This window comes from Alexandromys fortis, unplaced genomic scaffold (assembly GCF_014885135.2).
Source record: "Alexandromys fortis isolate MF-2015 unplaced genomic scaffold, M_Fortis_MF-2015_v1.1 scaffold_219, whole genome shotgun sequence".
NCBI classification, from domain to species: domain Eukaryota; kingdom Metazoa; phylum Chordata; class Mammalia; order Rodentia; family Cricetidae; genus Alexandromys; species Alexandromys fortis.
Window position 1 is genome coordinate 65,092 of NW_026068092.1, and position 16,284 is coordinate 81,375.

Here is a 16,284-nt window from a genome sequence, read left to right on the forward strand (position 1 = left end):
GGGTATGATTAAAAAGGTTATTTGTACCTCCAAGTTCAAGACTGGCTTGGGCAACACAATAAGATGCTGTTTTTAAAAAAGGGGGGGTGGTATTTGTGAATGCAATTTCTTCCTTTATATCTTCAAAAGGAACTGCTTCTAAAGGCATTACTTGATCTCATCTCAACTGTACCCATCAGGGCTCACACTCTCAAACACACATGCTTTCACTCTGGAGTTTCTTCAGGACTGGGTCCTACTATGCAGCCCAGATTGCCAAACATATAATCCTCCTGCCTCTACTTCCTAAACACCGCAATAAGTGACATGCAGAAGCACAATGTGCTTTATTGCTTTCTTTTGTTAGCCACAGCATTCCCAGGGATATTTCTCTAGATCATATCATCCTTGAATAACAACACATTTCATGTTCTCCTTTGGAAATCAGTGTTGACCAACTACAAAAAGCCTCAAGATAAATGTTAAATTATAATCAGGGGAGTAAAAAGACATTCATTTCTAAATGTGATATGAAAGAAGACTGCTTATCAGTTTATGAAACTTCTATCTACTTTAATTTCATCAAATCTGAAGTCAGAACAATGATGAATTTTATCAAAATGTCCCTTAAAACAGCTATGGAAGTGATTATTCCATTTGTTTGTTTCAGTCAGTTGATGCTGAGACTTAACTATTTCCGACAATTTTGAACATTCTTACTTACCTAAAATAAGCCTTATTTGATCATATTATTAGATTTGTTTTTGTTTTTCTGAGATTAGTATGCTGACCTGGATGACCTGGAACTAACTCCCTATGTGGATAAGACAAGTATAAAACTCACAGATTTCTGCCTTCCTCTGCCTCTCAAGTGCTGGAATCAAAGGTATGCACCACCACGCCCAGCCCTGATATTAGTTAGCATCTCAAGACTCTATAAGGTTCTCCTCATTACTGTGTTATTTAAGATTTGGCACTGACATCCAGAAACTACAGTGCCTGAAATTAAGTTCTCTGTGGTGACCAAGTCTATACTGCCCAAGCCTGAGATCAAGTGTTCTCCTGCCTCAGTCTCCTGAATAGTTGGGACTATGTTATATACTATGGTAAATTGCTGTTTGTGCTACATTAGGATATTATGTACTAGAATATACAACATGCTATTACAATCCCCCTGTAAAGTCTTCCTAATCTGGTGGCTTTAAAGAGGGTGAACACAACTTCTTTTCTAGAAATATTTCAAATTTTGGGAATTTTATTTATATTTATATATACATATATAAACTTATTTTTCAGAGTTTAGTGAAGTCTCTCATCCTTTTGACTCTTTGTGGGGTTTTGTTTGTTTGTTTGTTTTTTCTTGATTTGTTTTTCTAGGCAGAGTTCCTCTGTGTTACAGTCCTAGCTGTTCTGGAACTCACTTTCTAGATCAGGCTGGCCTCAAACTCACAGAGATCCATTTGCTTTATTTCTATTTGTTTTGACGTAGGAATAAAAAAGGTTGTAAGTCCTAACAAAAATAATCAAGTTCTGATACCAGAACTGAGTAAGTGCCTAGTAATAGAAAGCTGACTCAAGGTCAGCCAGAAAGATCCTATTTCCTCTGGCTCTTCATTGTTGCAAACCTTTCGTGTAAGGCATGGAAAGATCCATGAATCAAAGTGCACTGCCATCACCTCTTTCCCACCACAGGCCTGCAGCATTCACAGCACATTTCCACACTTGATTCTAATGAACGTGAGGTAGAGGTAGTGAAGATTAAATCACCACTCTGAGGAGTCGAGAGAGCAGGTTCTGAACAGGTAGCTGGTACACCTAGCCTGAGAGTTAGGGTTAGCACAACAAATGAAGCCTCTAGCATCAAGGGAAATGGCTCAATGGTTAAAAACTGACTGTTCTTCCAGAGGACCCAGGTCCAATTCCCAGCACCCAAATGGCAGCTCACAACTGTCTATCATTCCAGTTCCAGGGGATCTAACACCCACATGTAGACATGAATGTGGAGAAAATACCAATGCAAATAAAATTTTTAAAAATGTAAAAGAAAGGGCTGGAGAGATGGCTCAGTGGTTAAGAGCATTGCCTGCTCTTCCAAAGGTCCTGAGTTCAATTCCCAGCAACCACATGGTGGCTCACAACCATCTGTAATGAGGTCTGGTGCCCTCTTCTGGCCTGCAAGCATACATGTAGACAGACTATTGTATACATAATAAATAAATAAATATTTTAAAAAAAATGTAAAAGAAACTATTACATAGTCTCTGTGAAAGACTTCCTGATGCCCGGAGCAGAACCCAGAGAGACAGTTGGCATGGGTCTATCACTTTCATCAAAGGACTTAGCATCCTCTGATTCAGCATATGACATTTTTAGAGACCAATCAGTACAAACACAAGCCTGATATATCGTCCCTGCCTCCCCAGAGCAATCGATGTATCTCAGAGTCCTGCCCTCTGTCCACCAGTTCTACTTCAGGAATTACCCAAGAGGACAGTGACATGTGTGTTCAAAGATTAACAGTCACAAAAACTGGACACAAACTACAAGTCCACAATAAAGGAGCTGGTTCATTAACTCATGGTGCATTCAGACAACAGGAATCTGGATAATCAGCAAGCAATGCTTCAGAGGACTATTTATTCAGTGGATGAGAGGTCAAGATACAGTAACAAGTGGGGAAAGACTGGAAATACAGATGTCAAGATGATAACAGAAGCTGGAGAATGGTATTATCCTCTTCTTTGAACTTTTTACTACCTTTCTAATTTCCCAACTATATATCTTTCATAATATGGGAAGAACAGTTATAAAAAAAAAAAGAAAGCATAACTTCCTTTCTTGACCTACAGTGCCTTGTCAGCAGCAAGGCAGAGTAGACAGCAAATGGAGACACCCTGGCCTTGGACCACTCAGTCCCTACCCTTCCGCATGAGTCCAGAGTGTATGGGGAGCTCTATGGGAATCACAGGGCTTTGAGTCAGCTGGACCTGACTCTCTCCCACTTCCATATTGGCCCCAGAGTCTTCCAAGACCCTAACTGGCTTATTGACAAAAGAAGAGGAGACCTCCCCATACAAGGTCACAGAAAGCTTGGTGAATGAAAGAGTACCCAGTGTCCAGCTGTGCTATGCAGAGAGGTGTGATTCTCCTCCGACCATCTGCTGTCCGTGTTTCCACTTGTTTCTTCAAAAGATTCTGGCAAAGTAGAGTCAAATAAGTGAATTCAAAAAATTCAACTAACCATGTCTATCATATCAAAAAAAGAAAATATTAAATATCAAAAAATAAAGCTGTTTTCTCTTTTCCCTTTATGATGAAAACACTTAGCTCTTTTAGGAAATAAATATGAACTATATAGTATTGGCAGGTGCAGAATCTATGCTACACTACAGAACTCTAGGACTGAGATATGGTGTGCATGTTGTGCTAGAAGGCCCTGGTACTCACTCTGCTCCTGAATTTGACTATTTATATTGTCATCGAGCAGTATTTGTGCTTCATGCATATATCATGTATACTTCACTATCAGATGAAAAAAATAAAGGCTTCTAGGGAAATGTATTCTAATTCTCCTTTCTAGATCCTTGGTACAAAGAAAGTCAAGCAGCTCTCAAGCATAGGCATGTTTAGCAAGGCACGTGCTTGATTTTCAATACAGTGAAGAAGCAAGAACAGAAAGTTCCTTCTTCTAAGAGCCTTCTTCCCTGCCATCAGTACCAGATGTTAAGTACATGACATCCAACAGCCATTAGATATTAGAGGTTTGAGCCTGTGAGCCACACTCTTATCACAAAGTGGTGTCTTGCAAACCAACTTTATTTACTCAGGATAAAAATAAGTAAATATGTCACTCTATACCACTCTGAACTAGAACAAATTATATAGCCCAGGCTGGGTTCAAATTTGCAGTGATCTCCTGCCCATCATGCCAGGCTTCCATGTTGACTTTTATCACAGCTGCCTTCCTTCATGAAAGGTTTGTAACTATGGTTCCCAACCACAGAGTCCATCAGAATCCCCTGGGAGAGGTTGGTTGACCTCCACAAGCTCCTGGACATGACTTAATTTTTCAGTAAGCTCCATGTCTCTTACGCTGCTCTGCCCTATTATCCCTGTTCGCCAGTGAAATACAGGCTTCCAGAAGAAGGGTACCCACACAACTCTGAGGGCAAGTAATTTAATTTCTCAGCATCTTTCCTAGAGTGAAGTTTTGCAGTTCCTGCAAAGAAAAACCTCTTCTACGGCTCCCTGGGGTAGAGACCTCTGATGAAGGTATTTCAAGCCATTAGTAATGTGGATCTGGATCCCAGCAGGTTATGGTTCAGTCCCAGACTCACCGCACACCCTCTTCACTACCACTCATGCCCCAGTCCTATCTTTGTACCCTGTCCAGACCTCACGTGCCATGTTCTATCTGTTCATTCCCTTTGCCCTGTCTCTGTGCATGTGCTAATGTCTTTAATGTCACTAGGCCACACCCTCACCTTCCTGATATCTTCCAGACTTTCCCCATTGACCACACCCGTGACTGAGGATGCTGAGCTTGTCTCCCTAGCCGTGCCATTCTTCTGGTCCAACTGCTGCTGTTGCTGTCTCCTCTGGTACTTGAGCATTTCAGGGTTCTCAATAACAGCCGTGGAAAGCTGGGCCTCGGTCATGATTGCCAGGCTCTTGCCATAGGTGGACTGGTGAATGCGACTCTGTAGGAAGCAGGGAGAGATTTAACACATGGCCACAGTTGCCCACCAGCAGGTGCACTACAGTGCTGACTCTCCTGGTTCTAAGAGAAGAATGGCCCAGGAGGCCAGTTCACCATCAGTTCCCACTCAACTGCCTGTCACTGACTAGATATATCTGTCAAAACCTCTCATCTCTCACAAGATGTTTACAGCCACCTATGCATCTACAGTTGGAAAGATAGTGAGATAGATACTGACAAGAAATCACCTTTTACATGGACTAGTGTAAAACAAATGGCAATGATACTGTCTCAACTGAAATGCAGAGGCCCAAATTGGTAACTGAGATTGTTACATCACACCAAGAATCCTAAGTACGCTCACAAAACCAGCCTGCTCTCTCTGCTCTTGTGGATGCCAGCCACCATGGCAGGAGGTCCCCCATGCAACTAACACTGTATCTCAAGAGCACCGGAAGCTTCTGAACTCCCCCAAAATGGTTCTTCTGAGCAGGATCTCCTCCCAGCCCTAGGTCCTTGTTAATCCTATGTCATAAGGAGCCAGACAGGAACCTCAGGAGAGGAGGGGCAGCATCCCAGAACATCATAGTAAACAGTTTTCATAAAAACATGCCGAGAAATTTTTGATGTGCAAATGACAGTGCTGTATCTTGCCTGTCTAGTCCCTAGAAAATAGAGACTAGAGTTATTGGGTATCTGGCCCATACCAGATAATGTCTAGTTAGTAGGCAGCTTTCTACAATAGGGACTTTGAGATTAATTCCAGAAAGCCCTGGGTAGTCCCAGGAAGCTTCCCCCTCTCATCCTGTCTCTTGTCCACTCTCCCAAATCCAACCTCTGTAATCTCAAGCCAAAATTAGGCCAAGATTTTTCTAGAGTTCCTTAAACACAGGGCCACTGCCAATGACCTGGGAAATGAAAAGGATTCTTCCATGTGCTCTCAAGTGACTCTCCAAGAGGCCACTGAAGGATCCAAGCAAGGGTCCTTGATGACAGGGACAAGGTAGAATGAAGATTCGAGATCACTCAGAAACTTATTTCTTCTTTAAAAAACAATAACAACAACTGACAGGCTGCCCCCCATTCCAGGCATAGTGCATAAGGTAGAGCTCCACCCCAAGGGATTTAGATCTCAGTTGAGGGTGGTGGTGTCGCACAGTAGATTAAGAGTAGCTTACCCCCAGCAACAGCATCACTAAGAGGATAGCTGCTGACCTGCTCTGGGCTTCCACAGAGCTCCATTCAGACAAATGGATATAATACCCCATTAACGGTTGGCAAAAGTCTGTCGGTAGAAAGAACAGTTTCTGTGTCTACAGCAGGTAAAGCAGAGCCTTTCCCAAAGCCCATACAGAAGTACAGGGAGGCCCCATGCTCTGAGGAGAGGCATAGCTGAAGGAGCCTAACTCACAGGCAGCAGGCCTAGTTCACACATCCATCCACTCTTATACTAAGGACAAGGAGCCATGCTATCTTCTTAGGCTTGGTCACCTCACTGATGAAACAGATAGACCTGCTTTATAAACATTATTTTTATAAAATAACTAGTCCTTTATTATGGCATCTAGGAAGAAAATGGTTGCAGAGAAGAAACTGAAAGAAGAAGGAAAAAATACAAACAAGGAAAAAAGAGGGCATAAGTCAAACACAGTGTTAAGAAGCAATAACAAACAGATCTGTGGAATCACTGGCTTACTCCAGTTCCTACTTTTCAATAACCAGATTTGGTCTCTAGGTGAAAAGAATGTCTTTGCAATTTTTCTACCAAGTTTTCAACTTTATCTCTTTTTTTAAACATTTAAAAAAAAAAGCAGTTCTCCATTGGTAGGCCTCAAGAATACCTTAAAACATAAATCAATAAGCATAGGGTTCAGCAGGTAGAGCATTTGTTCATGTGTGAGGCCCTGGGTTCGATCCCCACTATCTATAAGCCTCACTTTGCAGATGTTTGTTCTGCTTTGTTAATTTATTCATTTTAAACCAGCCTCATTGTGTAGCCCAGGCTGGCCCTGAACTCTCTTCAGTCTCTTTGGAATTAAAGATGCATCCACTTCACCCAGCAATTATATGTGGTCTAAAGGAGATGCAAAACCCATATTTGGCCCAGAGCCTGGCATAGATGCTAAGAATGACCAGTACTAACTAGTCACATAACTGCTGCTGTGCCAGCATAAAACAATAGGATGACATAAACAAGAACCCCACGGAAGTGACTTAAACTCTCTCCCAGAGTGAAAGCCTTTATGGATACTGCCTACCTCAGCTTAGGCAGAGATACCCAGTTTATTCTTTGTTCTAATACTTATTTCTGACTAATTATTAATCCAATTTTTTTCAAAAAGGATTATATAATGTATAAAAAGCAAACATGTTAGAATACTTAATGTATCTGTCTTCCATAAGAAGAGAACCCAATTAAAAAGGCCTCAGAGTTACTGTGGCAGCTCACAGTCCACAAACCTACCTTTTCCTCCTCACTCAGGGGGTCTCCAAGTTCATCCTGGGAGAAATCAAGGAATGCCACAGAGCCGTCCATGGAACATACCAGGATACCCAACCCATTCAGAGTCCTGAAAGAAACAGCTGTCAGCACCTAGGTAGGACAATGAGCCTGAGATGGCCATCCACACCACATGACTGGACCATCAGAATGCTCAGAGAATACTCTAATGAATGTTAGAACCCTAAGGCTCCCTTCTGCGGCCTGAGCTTAAGGGCAGGCAAAAAGGGCAACAATCAAGCTTTTGGTGCCCTTTAGGGCTAGGAACCAGCAAAGAAATGCTTACCAAGTTTTCCAAACATTTCAATTCCTGTTTTATAACTCTTGAGAAGCATATTTGCTATAAACCTGCGGGAATCCTAGTTTGTCCAAGCAGCATTTCCCCATGACAAACCCTACAGGTGGTGATCCTCTCCCAGCAGCAGGACAGAGCTGCTGCTGCCTGAGAACAGTGCAAACAGAACCTGGGGTCTGCATTGCCACGCGCAGGTGAACAACCACCTGGCACTAATCTACCCAAGAGGTCTCATGCTGCAGTATCCAGGGGTGTAGTAATATCCATCTTACCAGGAAATGTCCATGATGGATTTGTCAAACAGCTCATGGATGACAACCAGAGGCCGTTTCAAACACGTGAGCTATGAGGAGAAAAAGTCAAAATTAATGAAATCACTGAGAACCAGCTCACACACTCGGCTAAACCATCTTTATGTGTTAGGAGCTTCAGTCACTTCCACTAATATACATGGCGTACTCAGCTCGATCCAAACACTACTGCCAAAACCCCAAGCTGGGGAAACCAAGGCCTACCAGAAATTTACACATTAGAGACGCTACAGTCTGTCAAGAGGACAGCTTTGTACATTCATTCAGCAACAGCAAAAAGCAGAGGATCTACAGAGCAGGATGAGATGATCTCAGAAAGAACCCAGCTCACCTTCTCTAGGCACTAAGCTCTGGTCTACATTCCCCAAGGTTCCTGTAAACAGTTACATAAATCATCCAGGCTGTGTGTCAGATAGCTCACAAACACACCAATATAAACTGTTATTAGTACAAACATAGAACTTAATGAGGGGTTTGAGAGATGGCTTAGTAAGAGTCAAGAGCTTTCTGCTCTTCCAAAGAACCTGAGTTCAGTTCTAGCACCCACATCATAAAGGTTTACGACCACCTTTAACTCCAGCTCCAGGAGATCCAACAGCTTCCGGCCACGGTACACATGTGCACATGTTTCAAACATGTACACATATAAACAAGTGTGTATGTGCGCACACATGCACACACAAATACACAGGAAAAATGGGGGAAGGGATCTGGAGAAATGGCTCAGTGGTTTAAGCAAATTAATGTCTTACATTGCATACAGCTCATTTCTCATCACCCACATGGGAACTAACAAGTATAATTTCAGTTCCAGGAGATGGACACCTTCTTCTGGCCTTCACAGGCAACCAAGCACACACATGGTATACATACATACATTATTCAAAAAACTCATGCATATAAAATAAAAATAAATAAATCTTTTTTAAAAAACTGATGAACTTGTAAATATTGTAGTATTCAAAATAAAGCATGTCTGTGGATATCTTTATATTCCATACCATGAATATATAAGTGAATATCCTGTGAAATCTTTTGCAGGTGGTTATATAATATTCAGTAGGTGGGCTCACTAGTTAGCCATTCTAACGTTATAACCAGCACCATCTCTCAAACCAGTGCCTGACTACTCTGAACACAGGCTCAGACCCAAGTCCTGAGGATCTGATAAGAATACATTTGTTCGGACTGGAGAGATGGCTCAGTGGTTAAGAGCCAAGTGGGCTGCTCTTCCCAGAGGTCCTGAGTTCATTTCCCAGCAACCATATGGGGGCTCACAATCACCCATAATGAGATCTGGTGCCCTCTTCTGGTCTGCAGGCAAACATTTGTACGTAATAAATAAATAAAATCTTTAAAAAAAAAAAAAAAAGAATACATTTGTTCATCTGAGGCTGGATGGACTCTCTTGTGCCATGGCAGGTTGGGAGAGGCTGACCTACTCAGCCTTGCACCTGCAGCCGGTTGTGTGGGCAAGGAGGTGATACAGCCACCTGAGAGTGGAAGGGAAAACTGAATCTGAGCTACCTGGATCTACCATAATTCTACTTCCAGAAAACAACAACTGTTTCCATTTCCCATGAAAATCTGGAGCATGTATGCGTACCTGACTGTAGAAGCCTATCAGACTTAAGCCATTCCCTTTATGGTCTGAGAGAGGGGGACACCAGAAGAGTATGCCAAGAACTACTCACTGTGAGCAAAGATCCAGCGTGGGTGTAAAGTGAATGCTACCTGGGTCTCTTCAGCGGCATATTTCTCTGAACAAATTGTAATGCATGTAGCCAGAGGGTAACTTCCAAATACATAACTTCTTCTTTTGAAGAAACCGTTTTAATTTAATTTTTTTTGAATTTGTATGTGGGGGAGGGCCTTCAGTACGCTGGCATGCACATAGTGGTTATGACCACAGTCCACAGTAAATGTGGAATCGTCTTGGGACACAGAATATTAGCCTCTGGTGATAAGGAATTTAACCTTTCAAAACCCTAATTTGGAAAACTGACACAGTTTACTCTCAACCCATTACTGAATATATGCTAAGAATCTGCACAATGGACCACACTGAGTTAGGTCCAAAGATGCTGAAGAGAGCACCTTCTCCCAAGCGCTACTGCTATTTGCTACTGTCTAGCAAAGAGAACAAGACCTACAGTCTCAACCAAATGGACAAGTAAATGGAGGTACCAACTAATTACATAAAGAAGTCAATACTGGCAGGCCAGGATGGCAGGAAGAGCTCAAGGCCAACCTGGGCCTCACAAAAAGACCCCATCTCAACTAAAACAACCTTAATATCTGTCCACAGGAAAACATATGAACAGTTCATGCTATTATCATACAACTAAATCCTATACAATAAGAAAAACTATTATTAAATATAACACATATGAATTTCAAAACCCATTATGCTAAATGAAAGAAGGAACCAAACAAACAAGCAAAGTATACACTGAGCAACTGCATTTCCATTAAGTCCAAGAACAGGCCAAACTCATTCACTTGGATGTCTTATTAGTGCCTTACTAAAGGCAGGAACAGGAAGTATTCAAGGTGGTAGTGATACCAGAATATATAAAAATTCATTTAACCGTATCTTTCAGGTGCAGACACTTCATGTTATATGTAGACACATAGAACTTCTTAGAAGAAAGCAAATACCACATGCCAATTATGACACTGACAGCTGAAGGAAATCTAGACAGAGGAAGGGTGACCTCTCCTGGCCAGGCCCAGACCCAGTCTCAGTGCTTCTTTCTAAACAGAGAGCATGCATGTTTCTGAAAAGGAGCTGACCCAGGTACAGGTGAGGAATACAGTGTAACAACATCACTAGCAACATCAAAAACAGTGAGTCTCTCTTTCCTTTAAGTCCTCCAGACTAACCATCTTCTCAGTCCACAACCTTGTCCTGCAACCAAAGCTCAGGCACTTACCCAGACAGAGAGTGAGCGGTCCTTGCTGCCAACAGCACAGCAGCAGTATGGGCAGCTGGGCTTTGTAGAACTCCCATTCTTCTGCTTCTTTTTGAAAATTTTTGGGTTGAATTTCTAAAGTCAAACAACCAAGGCTAAAATAAATAATCAAGTACAAAGATATCCCTACACTTAAGGTACGGGGTAATTTTTGTCAACTTGACACAAACTAAACTCTTCTGGGAAGGAATCTCAACTGAGGAATTGCCTCCATTAGACTGGGTATGTCTGTGGAGCGTTTTTTTGATTAATGATTGATGTGGGAGGACCCAACACTCTGTGGGCAGTGCCACCTCTGGGCAGGTGGTCCTGGGTTGCATTAAAAAAAAAAAAAAAAAAAAAAACAAGTTGAGCAAGCCAGAGAAAGCAACCCAGGAAGCAGAATTCCTCTGTGGTTCCTGCCCTGACTTCCCCCAATGATGGACTATAATCAGGATATGCAATCCAAATAAATCCTGTCCTACCCAAGCTGTTTTAGGTTGTAGTATTATTAGAGCAGCAGAAAGCTAACTAGAACACCAAATATAATACACACCAAATTCCCAGCCCACAGATAGGAGTACCTCACAGAGACCCCCCAAGTTTGGCACTGAGCATCTATAGTTTCATCTTGAAAGCTACAACAAGGTATTTTGCTGATGATGCAAATGAAAGTTCAAGGTCAGAAAATAAACACAAAGAATGGTAAAATGAATATTTGAAGTCAGGACTACCAAACACTCTATTTATGAAGCCTGCAGATATGTCAAGGAAATAAGAACTACTGGAACCGACTTCAATTCATCTTCACCTGGCAGAGTCAGCCTTGGACCTGAGAAGCGGGGACTTGAGACACCATGGCCTGCTCACTGCATCCTACCCACCCCCGCCTTTTTTTTTTTTTTTTTTTTTTTTGTATGAGTGTTTGGCATGTATGCTGGTGCACCACAACTTGCAGTGCCTGTGGAGGCCAAGAGAGGGTGTCAGACCACTGGAACTAGAGTTAGAGATGACTGTGAGCTACCACATAGATATTAGGAACTGAACTCATTCATGGCTAGAGCCATGTCTCTAGCCTCTCAAGCCTTTCACTGTATCTTTAAGGGAGGACTGGCAGGAGGTTCTCTTAATTCCTTCTCCCCAGCTGTATTTATCTGACTGACAGACAATGACCTCCTTAACTGCTTGTTGGCCTGGAGAGCTGATGCCTTAAGAAAGACTGGGAACACAAAATGAGTGTTGTGCCACTTCATGGATTAAGAGAGTAGAGCTCTTAGAATTGTAAAGATGGCTCCTGGGAGTCTGGTATCATATGGCAGGACAGATACTGGACAAGATGGATGTGTGTGCTCTGGGTTTGACTTTCTTAACGACTGATTAGACTATATGGTCTTAAGTTTTGTGGGTCCTGGTAAGGCAAGTACCATGTTCTTACAGAGCTGCTGAGGACCATATAAGAGAGTAACACAAAACCATTGGACTAAATATGAATCAGTAATTTCAAATATTTACCAAAAAGGCCCTAGTCTCAGACAAAATACAACATGGACTCCCAACACAAAACAAATCTAAAAGCTGTATTTTATTTTATTCTTAAAAAAATTTAAGGTACAATATATTATACTTATTTATAATCAATTTAAAAAAAAACATTTAATAAAGGGAGAAGTGTTGGTACACACCTTTAGTCCCAGCTCTCAAGAGGGAGAGGCAGGTGGGTATCTGTGAATTCAAGGCCAGACTGGTCTACAAAGTGAATTCCAAAACAGTCAGGTCTACCTAGAAAACCGTGTGTGTGTGTGTGTGTGTGTGTGTGTGTGTGTGTGTGTGTGTGTGTGTTGGGGGGCAGCAACAACAACAAAAAAAGAATCCATGTAATCAAGAGCCCATTGTGATCAAGTTCTGGATGATCCGTCACTGGTATCAAACTAATCAACAATCTCTTTTATTTGGTTACTCTACATTAAAACAAACAAAAACGAAAAAGAAGCCATGTTCTAAGAGGTTATTTGTAACTCCTTAATAGCCTGTCTTGGGCACTCTCAAGACATTCAAATTAGAGTCACCCAGTGTGGAGGATAGTCTCTCAAGCATAAAGATGAGCAATGGCTCTCTGCATATATAGGCTTAACTATAACTCAGTGATAGAGCACTTGCCTAGCCTGCACAAAGACCTGTGCTCCAACAAAAGACTGGATGCACACACCAGTACTCTCAGCATAGACAGTCAACTACATATCTACTACTGCTGGGCATAAGAAGCAGCACACCATTTCAAGAGTGCCCAGAATGCACTTTGTTCACAGGAACTGGTTAAAGGAGCACCTATGGGCAGACCTAAAAAAGGCTAGTGCTGAACTACAATATTCCTAAGATTGATCCAGAAGAAATCTGTCATTTTAGACTTTGGCAAATATAAAACAATTCTACATACATCTCCCATCTTATAAAAATAGTCAAATATATTCAAACATGATTAAAATGAAAGATGCACCATAATGCACTGCCTCCTAGGGCCCATCACTCAATCTACATGAGACAGTCCTAGAGAAACTCCTTGGGGAAGGTGGCATTCCCTGAGCTCAGAAGGCACATGCAGGTCACTGCGGTAGACAGCTCAGGATGGTACTAAGATTTCTGAGGTGAGGGACACTCACCACAACAGTCACAGCTTTCCGGTGCCCCACGAAGTCCATGTTGGTCTTCCAGCCCTCTCGTTCGATGATCTGAGCAGTGGGGCCAGAGTTATTCATGGCATGGGCAGATACCAGGTAATGGCCATCAGGTGACCAACTAAGCCGGAGTACATGGGTTGTTCCTCCACACTGTAAAAAAATCTGAGCTTAAAAGAAGCTCAAGAAAAACTCTGGCCTCAAGGATAAAGTGTGTGATTTACAGATGTATGTTCATGGGATACACACCTAACTTCTGCCTTGATACTTATTGCCCATGGGAAAGACAAGAACACTCCCACAAAAGACATAAACTAGGTCCAAAGTCAAAGTCAAGATCAGCCTGTATCAGCCTTCAAGACCAGGGCCCCAGAGTAGCAGATCAGAACCCAGTGCAATGGGAGTACATCCTTACCCCTCTGTGCAGGACGGCTGCAGCAGAGGCTACATAGCACTGCTAGACCTCCTACAACCAGCCAGTCTAGGATTCCAGCTCACAGACACCCATGGCTGGCAGTCAAGACGTCTAGAAATTCTAAGTGTGAGAGCCACATGCACTACACCAGACAGCTGTAAACAAGGAAGGTAGGGCAAGGAAGGTGAAATATGATCTTACTCGTAGACCTAGTCCACCAGCTGATGTTGGTTCAGAGGGAGCTAAATATGTGATTTTGTGTTTCTTATGCAACTAACCATGGCCAGTAAATAAATAAACAATTATCTCTGCAAATATTCACTCCTGTGTCCCATGCTTTATGAAGCCTTCTCTGACATAAGTCCCTTACCTAGGCTATCACTGTAGTCTGAACACTATCTTCATCACATGCACAATTCACATGAATGTCTGTCTTTCCCATGGGCAATAAGCATCAAGAGGAGAGACAACATCATAATCCACTTTTATTTGCCTATTGACAGTATTGCTTTACATACAAAAGATACTTAATGTCTAATGAATAACAGTCATCTTTAACTCAGATTCCACATGAAATCAGAATGCAAACAGATAGCAGAATACTACAGAAGCTACTGCAGTCCAATCTCCCTCCACACTGTACAAACTATATTCTTCCCAACAAAGAGGTCAGCTGGCCTACAGAGGGAATATCAACAAACAAAGCAAAATCACAACCAATAACCTACCAAGAAAGCCTCCTCTGCATGGCCATTCCATAAGGTGACTCATGCAAATTCCCCAAGATAAGAAAGTTTCACATCATTTTGAATGATGTAACCCAGACCCAGAAAGACAATTATCACATGTACTCACTCATAAGTGGTTTTTAAACATAAAGCAAAGAAAACCAGCTACAAATCACAATCCCAGAGAACCTAGACAACAATGAGGACCCTAAGAGAGACATACATGGATCTAATCTACATGGGAAGTAGAAAAAGACAAGATCTCCTGAGTAAACTGGGAGCACAGGGACCTTGGGGGAGAGTTGAAGCGGGGAGGAGAGAGGCAGGGAGGGGAGCAGAGAAAAATGTAGAGCTCAATAAAAATAAAATTTTAAAAATGAAAGGATTTCACTCCAATCAGGCACACAATAGTACAAGAGCAGCTATAAGGTTCTCTTTAGCTTTAAAATCTATCAATAGTCTAACAAAACACAAAATAGCCCCAAGAATTAACCAATGGGATCAAAAGGCTTCTATACAGCAAAGGAAACTATCAGCATAGCAAAAAGATAGCCTACAGAACGAAAGAAAATCTTTGCCGTCTATTATTCAAACAGTATATTAATATCTAGGATATATAAAGAATGTTAAAGGGCTGCTGGGAGAAGAGGAGCCATTTTCCTTCAGGAGTATAGTCACTGGTAAGTTGCCCAGGAGCCAGGAAATAACCCAACAGCCATGTTTATACAAACAACCCAAATTAAACTCAAAGTTCTATTTTTTAAAAAAAAGGACATGAAAATAAAGGAAAAGGAAGTTAGAAAGAAGGGTTCCAGAGGGAGCAGATGGGAGACAAGTGAGTAAAATGATTATGGTCAAAACATAACATGAGTAAAAAGATAACTTTAAAAAAATAAATTTTTTTAAAGAAACAACAAAAACTAAATACCAAAAAAAAGCTTAAATAATGGGTTAATAAGATATCTCAAAAGAACACTTTTATATATACATTTAAAAGTGTTTGCTATCCTTAGCCATGTGGGAAATGCAAATTAAAACTACTTTGAGATTCCACCTCACCCTATTCAGAATGTCTATCATCAATGACAAAGGCAGTAACAAATGCTGATAAGTTGCAGGAGAAAGGAACCTTTATTTAGTACTGATAGGGGTGCAAGTAGTGCAGCCATTATAGAGATCAGTACAGTGCTGTCTCAAAAAATTAAAAACTATAACACTGAATGATCCAGCTTTATCACTCCTGGACATACACCCAACGGCAGAGATGCCTGCACATCCATGTTTATTGCTGCATTACATGCTACCCAGATGTCTATGAACAAGGGAATGAATAATGAAAATATGGTATACTTACAAAGAGAAACTTTATTCAGCTGTTCAGAAAAGTCAGATCCTGAAACTTGCAGAAAAATTGATAGATCTGGAAATTATTATAGTAAGCAAGGTAATCTAGACTCAGACAAATATTTCATGTTCTCTCTTAGACATGGATCCTAGCTTGGGAGGAAAGAGTGTGTGAGTGCGTGCATGTGTATGAATATAGGTCATGAAACTAGAAAGGGGACAAGATGGGAAAAAGAGCAGTTACAAAAGTGGAACATTCAACAAAACACAAAACATGGGAGCAGAAAGGAGGCTACCAGAAGTAAAGGACGCAAAAAAGGGTATGGGAATCAGGAAAAAGACAAGAGAAAGATCAACAATAAATTATGTTTGAAAATGCCATAATGA

General features: G+C 41.5%; 1 protein-coding gene across 3 annotated transcripts in view; it reads right to left on the reverse strand.

The window, feature by feature from the left end:
• Positions 1-16,284, reverse strand: part of Hira (histone cell cycle regulator) — a 111,614-nt gene that overhangs the window by 54,628 nt on the left and 40,702 nt on the right. For all 3 annotated transcript variants that reach the window (XM_050122896.1, XM_050122895.1, XM_050122897.1), the window contains 6 exons: positions 13,396-13,563; positions 10,721-10,834; positions 7,746-7,816; positions 7,143-7,248; positions 4,464-4,679; positions 3,089-3,174 (listed from right to left, as the gene is read on the reverse strand). In XM_050122896.1, coding sequence (XP_049978853.1) covers positions 3,089-3,174; positions 4,464-4,679; positions 7,143-7,248; positions 7,746-7,816; positions 10,721-10,834; positions 13,396-13,563 — 761 coding nt within the window. The remainder of the gene's footprint in view (positions 1-3,088; positions 3,175-4,463; positions 4,680-7,142; positions 7,249-7,745; positions 7,817-10,720; positions 10,835-13,395; positions 13,564-16,284) is intronic.